The sequence below is a fragment of the Punica granatum genome, chromosome 3, assembly GCF_007655135.1.
Source record: "Punica granatum isolate Tunisia-2019 chromosome 3, ASM765513v2, whole genome shotgun sequence".
Classification (NCBI taxonomy): Eukaryota; Viridiplantae; Streptophyta; class Magnoliopsida; order Myrtales; family Lythraceae; genus Punica; species Punica granatum.
In genome coordinates, this window is record NC_045129.1 from 5675526 (window position 1) to 5689755 (window position 14230).

General features: G+C 39.2%; 3 protein-coding genes across 8 annotated transcripts; all 3 read left to right on the top strand.

The window, feature by feature from the left end:
• Positions 1 to 6294: 6294 nt before the first annotated feature.
• Positions 6295 to 8002, top strand: LOC116201776. 2 transcript variants are annotated; one of them, XM_031533180.1, is made up of 4 exons: positions 6295 to 6470; positions 6673 to 7042; positions 7153 to 7269; positions 7348 to 8002. In XM_031533180.1, exons 2-4 carry the CDS (start codon positions 6686 to 6688, stop codon positions 7423 to 7425), a joined length of 552 nt encoding a protein of 183 aa, XP_031389040.1. In that variant the 5' UTR covers positions 6295 to 6470; positions 6673 to 6685; the 3' UTR covers positions 7426 to 8002. The 2 variants fall into 2 exon arrangements, with proteins under 2 accessions (XP_031389040.1, XP_031389038.1); XM_031533178.1 differs by having other exon boundaries at positions 6676 to 7042.
• A 173-nt stretch (positions 8003 to 8175) lies between these two features.
• LOC116201775 lies at positions 8176 to 10122 on the top strand. Of its 2 annotated transcripts, XM_031533176.1 has the most exons (5): positions 8176 to 8863; positions 8980 to 9177; positions 9377 to 9550; positions 9644 to 9817; positions 9923 to 10122. In XM_031533176.1, exons 2-5 carry the CDS (start codon positions 9052 to 9054, stop codon positions 10019 to 10021), a joined length of 573 nt encoding a protein of 190 aa, XP_031389036.1. In that variant the 5' UTR covers positions 8176 to 8863; positions 8980 to 9051; the 3' UTR covers positions 10022 to 10122. The 2 variants fall into 2 exon arrangements, with proteins under 2 accessions (XP_031389036.1, XP_031389037.1); XM_031533177.1 differs by having other exon boundaries at positions 8176 to 9177; positions 9383 to 9550.
• A 757-nt stretch (positions 10123 to 10879) lies between these two features.
• LOC116201626 (diacylglycerol O-acyltransferase 2D) lies at positions 10880 to 14226 on the top strand. Of its 4 annotated transcripts, none has more exons than XM_031532916.1 (10): positions 10880 to 11012; positions 11315 to 11593; positions 11744 to 11818; positions 11890 to 11975; positions 12536 to 12642; positions 12718 to 12873; positions 13063 to 13149; positions 13279 to 13376; positions 13503 to 13590; positions 13872 to 14226. In XM_031532916.1, exons 2-10 carry the CDS (start codon positions 11373 to 11375, stop codon positions 13971 to 13973), a joined length of 1020 nt encoding a protein of 339 aa, XP_031388776.1. In that variant the 5' UTR covers positions 10880 to 11012; positions 11315 to 11372; the 3' UTR covers positions 13974 to 14226. The 4 variants fall into 4 exon arrangements, with proteins under 4 accessions (XP_031388776.1, XP_031388775.1, XP_031388774.1 ...); XM_031532915.1 differs by lacking the exon at positions 10880 to 11012 and adding an exon at positions 11021 to 11213; XM_031532914.1 differs by lacking the exon at positions 10880 to 11012 and having other exon boundaries at positions 11021 to 11593.
• Positions 14227 to 14230: the final 4 nt, after the last annotated feature.

The following is a 14230-nucleotide window of genomic DNA, read 5'->3' on the forward strand; positions in this document are numbered from 1 at the left end:
GGCCTCAAACTGTCCGCATCGAACATCTTTTATACAGCCATCAAACTTCATAGCGGGGAGGAATCCGACCGTGCACTCGGATATTTGAGGATAGACTAAGATTGAAACTAGGCGATGTAAATCGATACTTGGAGATGAGGCTAACCTCCTTCATGGCATAAACGAGGATGAGAATGTCAATTCTTGACATTTATTGTGTCACTGCATGGCATGAAGGTTACATTGATCTATATATTTTTTAATTATTTTTTGGGCTAGAGGTTACATCGACCTATGAAGATCACTTGTATGCATTTTTTTTTCATTATAAACAAGGCAAGTGCGCTTAATTTAAGAAAATAGAAATCTAAATGGATGGACACAAATAATTTCACTAACAAGAATCAAATTTAAAATTTCTTATTTTTAGATGAGGACGAGTGTTATTGCACCATGCACGTACTACCTTCTCTGCATATGTGTTTTTGTTTTAGAACGAGATCCAAAGTCTCGTTACACGCATATTTTACTTTTCCTTAACTAAATATAATCAAAATTGCGAAAGGAAACTATATTTAAAATAAAATTACTTTTTCTTTACGCATACCACCTCGTATTGGGAAAAATAATGGGTTCTTTTTTTTTGTTACAAAGAAAGCTCAAAACTTAGAATAATAAAAGAGAAATCCTAAATAACAGATAAAGGGTACGAGTAGTCCCATTATGTATTGAACTTGTGATCTCTAGATCAACAGGCGAGAGCATGCGCTACTGCGCTGCACTCTCTTTTGATGAAAAATAATGGGTTCTAACTATTGGATTGGTTAATTAAGAGATAGTATTTTCTTATTGTGAAGGATCTCCATGCACATTCATCAAATCTAAAACTTTTTGATATGCACCATAGTATCCAGAAATCTAACATACTTCGATTAATTCAATTCGAATCAGTCCACCTCACTAAGAGGTAAAATTTTCACATTATTGATATTTTTCATTCAAAAGACTTAAATTTAAAATCTTATTTAAGAGAAATGAGAGCAGAATCATTTGAATTAATTCAAGTAAGTAATCCATAGCTTTTACCTCAGAAAAGGAGGTATATCTTGTTAAAAAAAATCTTATGAAAAAAAAGGAGTTTATCGAACCATCAGGCACTAATTATGGAACTGATTTTTCGGTGGGAAACCAGGCAAAGCCTTACGTTGGTAATATGAATAAATTATTCTAATTGGATGAGAGTGGGACAGTGATTTGAGGTTTGTGGGCCCCAGAAAAGATGTGATGATGACAGCAGGAGAACCAGAGCCCATACCCGTAGCCCAACCTACTGCAGCCACGAGGCGCCCACCCGAACGCGACCCTGGAAATTCCCCGAGACCGTTAGAATCGAATCATACTGTTCTCTGACAGCATGCAGTTGCAGTCAGTCATTCTTCTTTTCCACTTTCTCTTAATTTTCTTTTTGGGTAGATTCTTAATTAATTTTTAAAAATTTCACTTTCTAATAATTAATAATTAGAAAAGCAATAAGCTTTATGAATTTTGAGGGAGAATCTACTACGTATACGTCCGTTGCTCGATAAAGGTTCCACCTTTGGAGGATTAAGGTATCTCATTTCTACCTCCACGAGTAATTCTCCCATGCATATTGAGTAATTCGATATTTACCATCATAGGAAAAAACGTATCGCCTCGTGATTTCTCAGTAGCTACTTTTGATAGCGAAGGTACCTTGCACTTCTTGTTGTTGTATATGCCCATCAAGGGGGAGAACATGCGACGTAGAGGATAAATGATGTAGCAAATAAGATAAAGCGTGTATGAGTTATTACCTGCTCACATCATTTCAAAACCATATGCATGTCTGGCGTATTTCAATGAATACTGTCTGGATACTAACCTTTGACGATTGCGTCGTAAGTCGGTCAGATTCTCAAACCTCAGTGGTGGGCTATGTGTCTCATATATTCGTGAATCTAACAAGGGACGATGGAATGCACGGATATCTGATTAGCAAGTCGTTGGGAGTGAGCTGTTTCATGTTTTCGAATCTAACAAGGGATGGAGTGCGCGAATGTCTCAATGGGTAGGACTGGAAAAGGGCCATCAATAGGCTCTCCGTAAAAAGGAAGTTATGTTTGTAGGGAAAATCGAAGGAGTGAGCCCGAAACGTCAAAAGCAAATGCAGATCCCAAAAGAAGGAAAAATGGACGTACCAATTGGCGACATAACGGCACATAACGCTGTACGGTTAAAAAAGGCGGCGACGTTATACCCACTGCGGAGAAGAATTTAATATGTGCAAATATGGGAAAAAGGAGACGAAGAATTTGGGGAAAAAAAGGAAACTACAAATTCAAAATAAATAAATAAATAAAACGTTTGTTCGAAGAACATTGATGCATATGTCTTTGCAAAATCAAATTTCTTGAAAGCATGACTGTCTGGCACTTATAGCTAATAGTAAGTTTCAATCAATAGCGCAGAATAAAATATTTCTATCGATTTTAGGTTTGCTCGACGTGCCAAAACGAATCGGGTCTTGAAAAGATTATTATGTGGTTTTAATTGAATAAAAGGACCGGATCAGTACATATTACTTGGACCTGGTTTGGAGCCTTGTAATGGATCCCCCACAAAAGAAATCACCTTGCGAAAAAATTTAAACACTGGTTGTCGGTGACCGTTCACACCCGCAGTACATGTACATATATATTATAATTTGCATGGTTTGATGCAAGTCATCACTTGCTTATCCACGCGAGACATCGTGTAACCCATAATATATTCTCAAAACTGAAATGAATATGTTAAGATGCAATAAAATGATTTAGTGCATAAGCCCGGTCCGCAAGATAGTATTGTGTATAACAATTATATTACATGGCATTGTGTCACATGACGCATGAAAAATTTTATTTTTATTAATAATAGATTTTGTTGTGATATTTTTAAAATCTTGTGCTGAGTTAGGAAATTTTTATTGGCTTGTGGCATATGCTACGTGATATATCCATTACATATAAAACTTTCTCTTGATCGACTCAGCTATTTAATTAATAATTAATATATTATTATATCTCTCATCTCATAACAATATAATATATTAATTATCCTTTTTTTTTTGTCCATGCTACTCTTATAATTACCCACTAAGCTAGCTGAAAAGTGGATTTTCCGTGATTGAGTGTGAACTTCACTTATGAAAGGGGATTACATTGATCCATCATGAGCTCAACAAACCAAACATGATCATTTGACATGATAAAACTTTTATCATTGTAACTAACATAAAGCCATTACACTGACTAGCTGCCCAAAAAATATATATGTGTGTATATATATGTATATAAGCCCATTATGACCCAAGTGGTAGCATAATTAATCAACATGAGATGACTGCTGTCCTATTATAAATATATTATCACCAATAATAATTAGATAAGAGACAGCCCACTAAAATCAATTGGGAGCCAATGAGGATGCAATCCTTATGTCTTCCGCTCCAATCTTCAGAAGGACATGATGGAGCCATATGTGTATAATTTTAAATTGGAAGTGGAAGGCCCACTTGGAATTTCAGAAAATAATTTCAATAATCAAATACTTCAAGTTTCTAAAAAATTATGAAATGGCATCATTTTTTTTAAAAAACTTTTACCAACATTATCAAGCTTATTAATTTGGAAGAATTTCAAGCAAGGGAGTAGCCCACATGTGCATGTGGACATATGTCCAGATAGTAATTGATTAAGCACTCATTCCTAAATGATATATATATATATATATATATATATATAGGCCAGAGCTTATTACTTTAAAAAACAAGTGATGCGTAATTCCCTAAAAGGGGAGGAATTTTTGGCATGTTTCGATTTCGATTTTGGGGTAGAGACCAAACATCTAGATGGTTAGGTAATCGAAATAACAAATTAAACGCAAGACACAACCCAAAATTTTGGGGTTGCTGTTGGGACCAGACCCGAGAAAATGGGCATCCATTATATATGTTTCTTTCTATGGCAAGAGTTCTGTGTATTATCGTGGTAATTTATTGTTTATAACTATATCAATACTAGTTGAAATTCTTGTACCATTTTCAGACCTTAATCTATTATCATTATGGGAATGACGAAATGTTTAAAGTTGGCACAAAATAATAACCGGATCCAAAAAATGAAGAAATTGTTAGGAGCAAAGATTATAGATATACATAAGGATTCATGACACAATGAATATCAGAAACATTAGTACTTTTGTCATTAATATTGCTTGTGGATTGTAACTAGATTCATATTATTGATTATCCAATTATTTACGTGAGACTCATAACGGTTCATGGTTATGATTCATCGATATGATCTTATCCAATAATGCCGACGTCTCACTATTCATTAATTTTCAACCAAGAAATTGTCTCTATTGCAACATAAATGGAGATGCATAGGAGGAGGTCCCATTTCTTTTGGCCTCTTCTGCCCTTGAAGAAACGTCACTATAAGTTTGGTCAATCCCAGTATATATTATCCAACATTTGTGTACTAACTACTATTCACAAGGTATTAGGGTAATTCCGCGAGTCGGCACGGCACAAAGGTCGAGTAAATTCTCAAATTGTCCAAAGATATAAGAAAGCACACATTGTCATAAGATCGCATTCACGGTTAGAACGGTTGGTCTTATTAGGAGTATAAAAACTCAAATGACTAAGAAGCCTAATAACAATATCCCAGAAGTGCCTATATATGATCTAACCGTATCGGATGATCGATATCTGATATTGGAGTTGAAATGTTGTTTAGGTAATTCACGACATCTCTGCATTGTGTTGCCCATGGCTGTAATTTATGCTTTTAGGTGACACCACCACATATACATGCAATCACTTTTTAACATTTGCTCATACATATTCTAAAATTACATAGACAAGAAATGGGAAAAGATAAAAGCAATGACTTTAGTATTGACAGTTTTTCTATGTTACATTTCCCAATTAGCTTTTTCTTGTCGCTAAATCAAGCGTTCGGGTGACTCTTTCAAAGCAAGATGGTCCTACTTAGTAATGCATAAAGAAAGACAAAATAAAATAAAAACAAAAAACTCCATCATTCTTTTCGGTGCAAAAATATTAAAAGGATATATATATATATATATATACACACACATATATCTGCAATATTCTTTTTTCTCCATATTATCGAGGTAAAAATGATCATGATGACAAATAATAATCATCATTAGTTCTCATATAATTAATTAACTGCAACGCTTTAAAATGAATGAAGCTGCTTCAAACACCTGTTAAAACATTCATCTTTTGTGCAAAGGCAAATAACTCAAATTAATTGATAGTTAAAAAATTAATATTCAAAATTTCTGCGTAAAAAAAAGAAGGATATGGACATACTTACCCTTGAGAATACTATTTATTATTTTTTTATAGTGATAATTGAACCTAAAAGTCTCTTGGTTTGGTCTTGAATTGAGGGCAAGTGCTATTGAACCGAATTCTATTTGTTTAAATAATTCAAGCTGCTGGCCTTGAAAATTGTAAAAGAGGAGGGCAGTACAATTATCATTGCAAGATCTGATGAGGAGGAGCAATTCTCTCATGGACTCATTATATGGGGCGTGGAATTAGTTGAGATGTATTGTCATCAAAGCAATTATTTTTGATGATATATGTTTTCCCTTTCGCTTTTATTGATTTGCTCACGCAATGAAGACTTCCAAGACACCCGATTCCTTTGTGGATAGGAGGCAGGCATTGATTGATTCATTTGACCCCCCTCAAAGCAAAGACATTGATTACATGAGGAGCCAAGATCTAGTGCCGAGATCGGGCTCGATTTCCTTCCTAGGCAAGGTCCAAATCGATACGCGGAACCTAGAATCTTGCCAGACTCGATTAGCTTCCATCCGAACAAATAGGAACTGTCAAATGATAAAAAGAAAATAAGAAAAAAGATAAACCCAGAAAAATAAGAAAAAAGTTGGCTCGATGTTGCTCCTACTTGTCTATAGTATCGTCTCGATGATCCTTGACATGCGGGAAATGTCGCCGCGCATCAACATCATACTACTGCAAATTTTTTTAAGAAACATGAAAATTGTCAAAGTAGAGCTACCAAGGATCTACCAAGAGTAAGAGTGACTTGAGAGCATAAATGGGCTGTGAATCAATGGGCTGGACTAAAGCAAATGGACCTGAGTTTAAGCCCAAGCCCGAAAGCAGCCGAATCAACCGAGTGGCTAATTTATTGCAGGATATGAGTGGCTGCATTGATAAGTTGCAGTGCGCCCACTCACACCCAATTCTAACCTCCGCAGTGCCGTCTCCTCCACCTCCACTTTATCTCTTCGGAATCGTCTCTCTTTGTTCTGTAGCTTTATTTCTACGCCCCGCTGAGCTCAGTTCCATCCCTGAAGTGAGCAGACCCATCATCTGAAGGAGCTTTCATCTGAAGGATCTTCAAAGGCCCATCTTGGTAATCATCTTAGGAATTCTTTGTATAAATCATAGTATTTCTTATGGATGGATATGTGCTTGGAAATCTGAGATTAGCAATGGTGAACTGACGATCTGGGGGTCAGATGATGAGAGTAACGGAGATGATTTTGAGCTGATTTTTCTGTTCTATTTATTGGGTCGGGAAGAATCTAATCAAAGATTGGAACTTGTGGTTCTAGCAGGTGGATTGTTATGGAACTAGTCTGTCCCTGCAATACGTATACTACTTATGGTCCCCCGAGACAAAGTTGGCCGTGCCCAAGACCGTTTCTTGGTGCTGGATTGCAGATCCGGGATCATCGAGCTGTGAAGTCTCGTGATAGCCGGGGTGGAGAGTTATCCCGTGGGTTCTATGTATCTGCTGTCACCAAGGGGTCTGCGGAGTCGAGCAAGTCCGAAGAGACCCTCCCATCGTGGGCTCGGCCTGATGCAGACGAGCCTCCTCCTTGGGCTCGGGATGAGGGTCAGGGGAGTGGTTCGCAGCAGCAGAGCTTTGAAATCCCTTTTTTTGTCTATTTACTTGCATCTGCAGTGACAGCAATTGCAGCGGTAAGTCCTCGTCTGGTTAAAGCAAGCTTTCCATAGCTTGAGCTGTTGCTCGTGGTATTTTCCAAACGAGGAACTGATTGTTCTTTTTCTATATATGTTGCAATTTGCAGATAGGTTCAGTATTTGAGTATGTGAACCAAAGGCCAGTTTTTGGTGTTTTGAATTCTGATAGCATCTTTTATGCACCGCTGCTTGGGTTCTTCGCATTTACCGGCATACCCACCTCTGTAAGTCTTGATTCCACACTGACTATTGATATCATCTCAGGAAGTTATTATCTTTGCTAATCTTTCTTCCGCATACAGGCGTTCTTGTGGTTCAAATCCGTTCAGGTTGCAAACAAGGAAGCAGAGGACCAAGATCGTAGAGACGGCTATTTGTAGTGTTGGAATTTGTGACCTGTAGTTGTCATGTACTGTATTCTTTACTGACCAAGCAATTCATGATGGGCAAAAGCAAGTATCACTGGAGACCACTTGTCTTTTCATCGGAGGATATCTTGGAATTGCCTCTCACATGTGGGAAGATTGTAAATTTCATCAGGTATCCAGAGTTGAAGACCTTATCCTAATGTGGCTCGAGGACGGTAGTAAGCTGTGGATGCATGGTCAGCTAAGAGATCAAGGCTGGAAAATTGTTTGTGTAGTTTTCTCCTCGAACAATTTCTCGGCCTAGGTCTCTTAGCTGATCATGCATCCACAGCTTACTATCGTCTTGAGGCACATTATGATAAGGTCTTCAACTCTGGATACTGGATGAAATTTACAATCTTCCCATATGTGAGATGCAATTCTAAGATCCCCTCAGATGGAAAGACTAGCGATATCCAGAATCATTTGTTTTGCTCACAATCGAGTGCTTTGCATATATGGTTTTGACTTATGTTGCGGTTTTCATGTAATTGTAAATGCGAGTTTGTTCGTAAAGTTCATTCTTTATGTATATATATATATTCTGTGATGTCCAAGTATAGTTTCTTTCTGAGCATGCGAATCACATTTGCTCCGGTAATTGTCTGCTAAACGGAATCATATACTTTTGACAATCATAGATAAGGTCACCAGACAAACATCAGTGGACAGGTTTGAGGAAGAGGGCGAGCTTTCAAACTGAGTTTGTAGTTGTTCCGTCTGCCAAGCGGTCTCTTGTGATTCAGTTAGCTAGAAAGTAGAGGTGCAACAGGTTGGCCAGTTACCTATACGAGTTTTGGTGTTCCGAGTACGAGCGATGCCATATTTATCTTACCTGATTGAGAGCAGGTGCTGCTTGACCCGCGGCCTCTATCTTCCCTTGTTTTCAGTAATATCCCAAGACGAGAAACAGATGCCATATTTATCTTACCTGATTGAGAGCAGGTGCTGCTTGACCCGCGGCCTCTATCTTCCCTTGTTTTCAGTAATATCCCAAGACGAGAAACAAATGGAGAACCGAACAACCTTCGCTAGATCTGTAGGTTCTGGTTCCATTTTTCTCTTAAGAATGAGGTTAGCTGCATGACTTTTGCAACCAGGTAAGGCTTTGTTCCAGAGACAGTGTGCATAGACATTTTTTATTTTTTACATGGAACAAATCAAAACAGCAGCATCTTGTCACAATTGATACGTAACTCGGATTATACAATGGTCAATTGGTTTGTGCCATCAGAAGATTTTCTCGATCAAGACTCATCCGGGAGTCGGTATGTGAATCTTAATAATTAATCAGGAAAATGACGGAGACGTGGAAGCTCAGAAGTAGAGCTTGGTGTGGTGAGAAAGCCAGCAAAACATACATCCATATTATATGTTATCATCTATAAAGAAGGAAGGGGTTATGGGCATGGTAGTTCCCATTCAATTCTCTGCATTCCGCAATCACTTCTCTTCCCTTAAAAAAATGGAAAATCACTCAACATCTGCATCTTCTGTTCACATTGTCTCTCTCTGTGTTAGCTGCAGACGGTGAGTGCTTGGACTTGTGGTTGGTGTATTGATATATGAGCTCGTGTTGAGGGAGGATTGAACAGAGAGATGAAACTAAATCAGCACATCTGGGAAGAGCCAGGGAACTGCTTCGGAGGCATGGGTGATCAAGAAGATCGGAAACCTGCACCGACTCTGTCTGTGATCCAAAGGCTCGATCGCCTTGATCACCAGGTGAGACAAATATTCCAACAGTCCATTATTCATCTGAAATATGAGTTTATAGGAGTGCAAATGCAGCTAATACATATACTCGATGAATATTGTTCATCCATGGAGGAATTAGTCTTTGTATGGGTGTGTAGAGCAGTTATACATATACTCGTTGAACTGTTGATACACATGGATGGTCTTGTTTCCTGTTTTGTTGCAGATGCAGATATTAGAGGAGAGGCACGGCCTGTCGGCAAGGCACCCAAATGATCTCGTTGCGAGGAAAGTCGACCCTCGAGATGAATGCAAGAGTATATCCTCTGTCTTGGAGGAAGTCCACCAAAAAGGCACGCTAGTGGAGCGGGTCGCGATGCTCGAGGATCGAGTATTACAGGTTTCATTGATTACTTAAACGTTAGTTTTTAGTAACCATTTCAAGACAGAGACGAACTTACTTGACAATCAGATCATCTGTACCTCTGTACAGCTGAGCTTGGAGATTGATTCCGGCAACACATGGAAGTCAAACTCTTCCTGTGCATTCACTGAGAAAATTGGAAATAGTGAGCGGTATCCAGATACAGCAGTAAGAGAAAAAAATTGTGAAGATGCCGCTATGATTCCTGGGGAAAATAATAACCTGAGTCCTCTCAAAACTCAAGTAAGTTGGAGTTTGCATACCGATCTATGTATCTATTGTCTAAGATCTTCATCCATATAGAGAAGTGGACAGTTCATTCACATGATGAAGTGGTAAATGTTGCAGAAGATGGGTTGTGCTCCAAAGCCAAAGGGGAGAGGAGAAGGCAAGAGATCAGTGCTGAAGAGAAGAGAATGGTTTGGATGTTTCAGAGTTGAATGCTGATTCAGATTCACTGTCCATACCAGTCACCAGCCATATCTTCTAACATTGTGATAAATAAGTTGATTTTGATTTTTAATCAATTGCCTCAAGTCATCACTTTATGGTCTTGGTTGTTACGTCCCACAGATGTTACGTAATATATCTGCTTAGCGATCAGGATTCAATCCCGACAATGCGGGCGAGTCACAAGCAAGCATTAATTCCTGGTATACAGGACCTATAAGGAAGAAAATTTAAAGGATGTGAATGAAAAGACGAGCAAAGCTATAATAGAGCTTCGTAAATAATTTTTTTTTAAAAAAAAAGACCAAAAGGCAAATCTACATGTGGCTTAAGATAGAGTGATAGACTAATTTTCACAAATGAGAACTAACTTTATCTTATCATTTTAAGGAATCGTTTCTTATATCTACAAGTCGTTGATTAACTTTTTATGATGAGATTCACGTAATAGAAAGTCGACTCAACAACATACAGAAGAAGAAACAATCCCCTAATCCCTTAAAGAGATGGAATAGCTTCGACAGCTACTACTGTAATGAAATTTGGCGAATAAGGAAAACGATTGTTAGTCATGACCGAATGTGCCTAAAACTAGAAAACGAGATCTTGCGAAACAACAATGCGGGACATATACTTGCAACCCGACCCTAACTCTTTTGGACCAAACATTTCCTGACGTCCCGAAGGCGATCGGCTAAAATGGCCCTCAGCACAACTAATAACAACTATTGTCATAATAAACCGGCGAGTCGCCTTGGCCGGTGATGTCCGGTCGAAATTGGGATAAACCGGTCCTAAACGACAAAACCGAATTCGAACTTGGCATATTCTAAAGACAGCACCAACTATCCGACAGGGACGCAAGACACGTGGGGGAAGCCATACGCAGCTCCGAAAATGGCGTCAGTCTCCGTTGAGCGAGTGAGACAATCCATCAGCAGAGGATTCTCATGAGTATATTGCAGTGCAGAGACCCGCCATTATCAGAGTCAGAGCCCTCCGCTGTTCTTGCCTTCCATCTTCATTCTTCCCCTATATTCTATTTTATTGTTCATTTCATCATCATCACCAATAGAACATTGGGCGATCTCATCTGCGTCCCGCAACGTGAGCATGTGAGTCGCTAAGATAATCGTGACGAGCTTGAGAAAAAGAAAGGAAAAAGGAAGAAAGCCTGACAACACAACAGGTGGCAATGCCAACAGACATTGAATAAAAATGGGACCTTTTCATGTGTTTACATCAAATAGGAGACCTTTCGAGCTCAACCTCTTCCCTTTCTGGTTGTAGACCAGTACCAGACAGTGCCACGAGGGAAAGTTCACCTGGGTTTTGAGTTGATTGTCTGATGGCATTGGATTTGGGGGAGGGAATCAAGAACCGGCATCGGGAAGATCAGCAAGATTCGAGGAAGACGACGATGAGCGTGTTCAATGGGAAGGAAGAGTTCCCTTCATCCAACATATTCCACACGATGGTTGCTCTGGGGATTTGGCTGGGTGCCATTCATTTCAACGTGGCCCTTGTCATTTTCGCTTTCGTCTTCCTATCTCCCTCCAAGACCCTCTTGTTAGTTCCCCTTCCTCACCCTCTCTCCCTCTCCGTTAGTTGTTTTTGCTTCCTCTCTCTGAGTTGGTTCAACCTGCATTGACATCAGCAACCAAGCTAACTCATTTGGGTGTTCTTGTCTATCTTCTTTTGTGGGAATTGTTTGGTCAGGGTGTTCGGATTGCTTGTGGTCTTCATGGTCATCCCAATTGATGATAGAAGCAAAATAGGCCGAAAATTGTCCGGGTAAGTTCATAACTTTTTGTTGAAAGAATGCTTGAATCGGTGCTGATATGCGCGTTTCTTTTTTCCTCCAGGTACATATGCCGACATGCTTGCAGTTATTTTCCAGTTTCTCTGCACGTGGAGGACATAGATGCCTTTGATCCTAACACTGCTTATGGTCAGTTTCAGTTCTCAATGTCATAATCAATAGCATGGGTTGATATTTTTAGGAAAGTTGGAATGTATTTTGACTGATCATCTTTAGAACTATATCTAAGCCACTAGCATGATTTGCATTTTGCTCCCCCTGAAAATCAGTAGACTTATGGTAGGGGCCTTATGCTTTTGTTATTCCGATTTTAAGGCACACTACGGGAATGCTCTGGTGATATGGCTATTAATTTTAGATGCCTCCGTCCTATCATGAAACCAGTAGCCGGAATTACTTGGATACATAGAGCTTTTCGAGTTTCAATAGATTCCTTTAGGGTCTTGCAATTGACTGATAAGAGTCTCGGCGTGATTCATCTTCATGAACATCTGCATTCTACACAATGAAGTGAACACTGATGGCATTGTTGTTGTGCTATTATTTCTCTGCATGAGGATTACAGTGATCGATTGCCCGATTTTTCTTTGTGGCGTTCTCATGTTTCTCCTTTCTCTATGCTTTGTGTATCTTATTTTGGCTCTTCATTTATTTTGCTAGTTTTAAAATCGTAGTGCATGTCTTTGCAGTCTTTGGGTACGAACCACACTCTGTCTTACCAATCGGTGTTGTTGCACTTGCTGACCTCACTGGCTTTATGCCCCTCCAGAAGATCAAAGTTCTGGCTAGTAGTGCTGTAAGACAATATCATTGCTAAGCTCTTTCTATGTACCCATCATGTCCTCTTAATGACTTCCAGGAAGATGATTAGGTGTTCTTTACGCCATTTCTGAGGCACATATGGACATGGTTGGGTCTGACTCCTGCAACTAAGAAAAACTTCATTTCCCTCTTGAACGCTGGCTATAGCTGCGTAATTGTGCCCGGTGGCGTGCAAGAGACCTTCCACATGGAGCGGGGCAGGGAGGTTTGTAATTCTCTCGAATCCTTCCCCTGTTTATGATATAATAGAGAAAAGGATACTCAATTGAATGCCTATATCTCTATTTCTTACTTATGACTTAGCTCTCAAATTTGCTAAATAGCTGTCTGTTAGATGTCTCCGTGACTGAATAATATGAATGACAAAGTGTAATGGAACTGCTTCCTCCTGTAGATTGCATTCCTTAATTCAAGAAGAGGATTTGTTCGTGTTGCCATGGAGATGGGCCGACCCCTGGTTCCAGTTTTCTGCTATGGTCAAGTACTGTTTCAATATCTCATTATCCTTTTTGCCTTTGCTAAGTCTTAATAGTTAACGTGATTTCTTTTTGATTGGGGGATAAGTGATCTGTTTTACCCTTTTGCTTCTTTTTGTGGCATCGTCTTGCAGTCGAATGCATATAAGTGGTGGAAGCCACGCGGGAAGCTGTATTTGCAGCTCTCTAGAGCTATTAGGTTCACCCCAATTTTCTTCTGGGGAATCTTCGGGTATATCTGATTCTTCTTCCACAATTTTTTTTTTGGTGAACTGCCCATATTTTGCTTTTATGAACCTCTCCTTTCTCTAAACACAATATCATATTAGTGTTTGTCTCTTCTTTCCGTAATTTACAGTTCTCCTTTACCCTGCCAACATCCGATACATGTGGTGGTTGGGAGACCAATAGAGGTGAAGAGAAACAAAAAACCCACCATGGAAGAGGTAGATTCAGGCTTTCCATTAAATTTCTTCCCCCCTCTTTTGGTCTCAGGAGTAATCCAGTTGGGCACTGATCTGAACTTGCCGCCAAGAACAACTTTCAATGTTTATCACACAGTGCACTTTTCGATCCTACGCTAAGTTGATATATTACGGGTATATTGTATAGCTGGATGAATTAGAAGCCCAGTATCAATGACGTTGCACGCTTATTTGTGTTTTTGTACCCAGTTACAATTATATGTTCTATGCTCAATTCATATTTGTTCGTCTTTTTTCTTTAGGTAAATGAAGTGCATGGTCAGTTCGTTCAGGCACTGGGTGACCTCTTTGAGAGGCACAAATCACGAGTTGGGTACAGTGATCTCGAACTGAGGATTTTGTGAAAGCTTCAGTACTGGAGCTTGAATGCCAAACACCCAGATCTCTAAGAGACTCTGGTCTGCAGATACCGTGCTTCAGATTGAAGACAGTAATCAGCCACTCTGATCGTGTGAAACACGGGATTGAACTTCTATCGGGGGTGATCAGAATGTTGGAAGTTGACCAAAATGGTCCATTTGTTTACACAATCGAACTTATTAGTTTTACTTAGATACCTCGATGCGAGTTAATAAATGCCTTCAATATTTTCTCGGATTAA

What these genes read in the sequence shown, in the direction of transcription:
- LOC116201776 (XM_031533180.1), top strand. Translation starts at nt 6,686, where the DNA reads ATGGAACTAGTCTGTCCCTGCAATACGTATACTACTTATGGTCCCCCG. An exon ending in CAGTGACAGCAATTGCAGCG is followed by an intron (nt 7,043 to 7,152) that starts GTAAGTCCTCGT and finishes TGCAATTTGCAG; the next exon opens with ATAGGTTCAGTATTTGAGTA. An exon ending in TTACCGGCATACCCACCTCT is followed by an intron (nt 7,270 to 7,347) that starts GTAAGTCTTGAT and finishes TTCCGCATACAG; the next exon opens with GCGTTCTTGTGGTTCAAATC.
- LOC116201775 (XM_031533176.1), top strand. Translation starts at nt 9,052, where the DNA reads ATGAAACTAAATCAGCACATCTGGGAAGAGCCAGGGAACTGCTTCGGA. An exon ending in TCGAGGATCGAGTATTACAG is followed by an intron (nt 9,551 to 9,643) that starts GTTTCATTGATT and finishes ACCTCTGTACAG; the next exon opens with CTGAGCTTGGAGATTGATTC. An exon ending in TGAGTCCTCTCAAAACTCAA is followed by an intron (nt 9,818 to 9,922) that starts GTAAGTTGGAGT and finishes TAAATGTTGCAG; the next exon opens with AAGATGGGTTGTGCTCCAAA.
- LOC116201626 (XM_031532916.1), top strand. Translation starts at nt 11,373, where the DNA reads ATGGCATTGGATTTGGGGGAGGGAATCAAGAACCGGCATCGGGAAGAT. An exon ending in AAGTTCTGGCTAGTAGTGCT is followed by an intron (nt 12,643 to 12,717) that starts GTAAGACAATAT and finishes GAAGATGATTAG; the next exon opens with GTGTTCTTTACGCCATTTCT. An exon ending in TTCTTCTGGGGAATCTTCGG is followed by an intron (nt 13,377 to 13,502) that starts GTATATCTGATT and finishes CGTAATTTACAG; the next exon opens with TTCTCCTTTACCCTGCCAAC.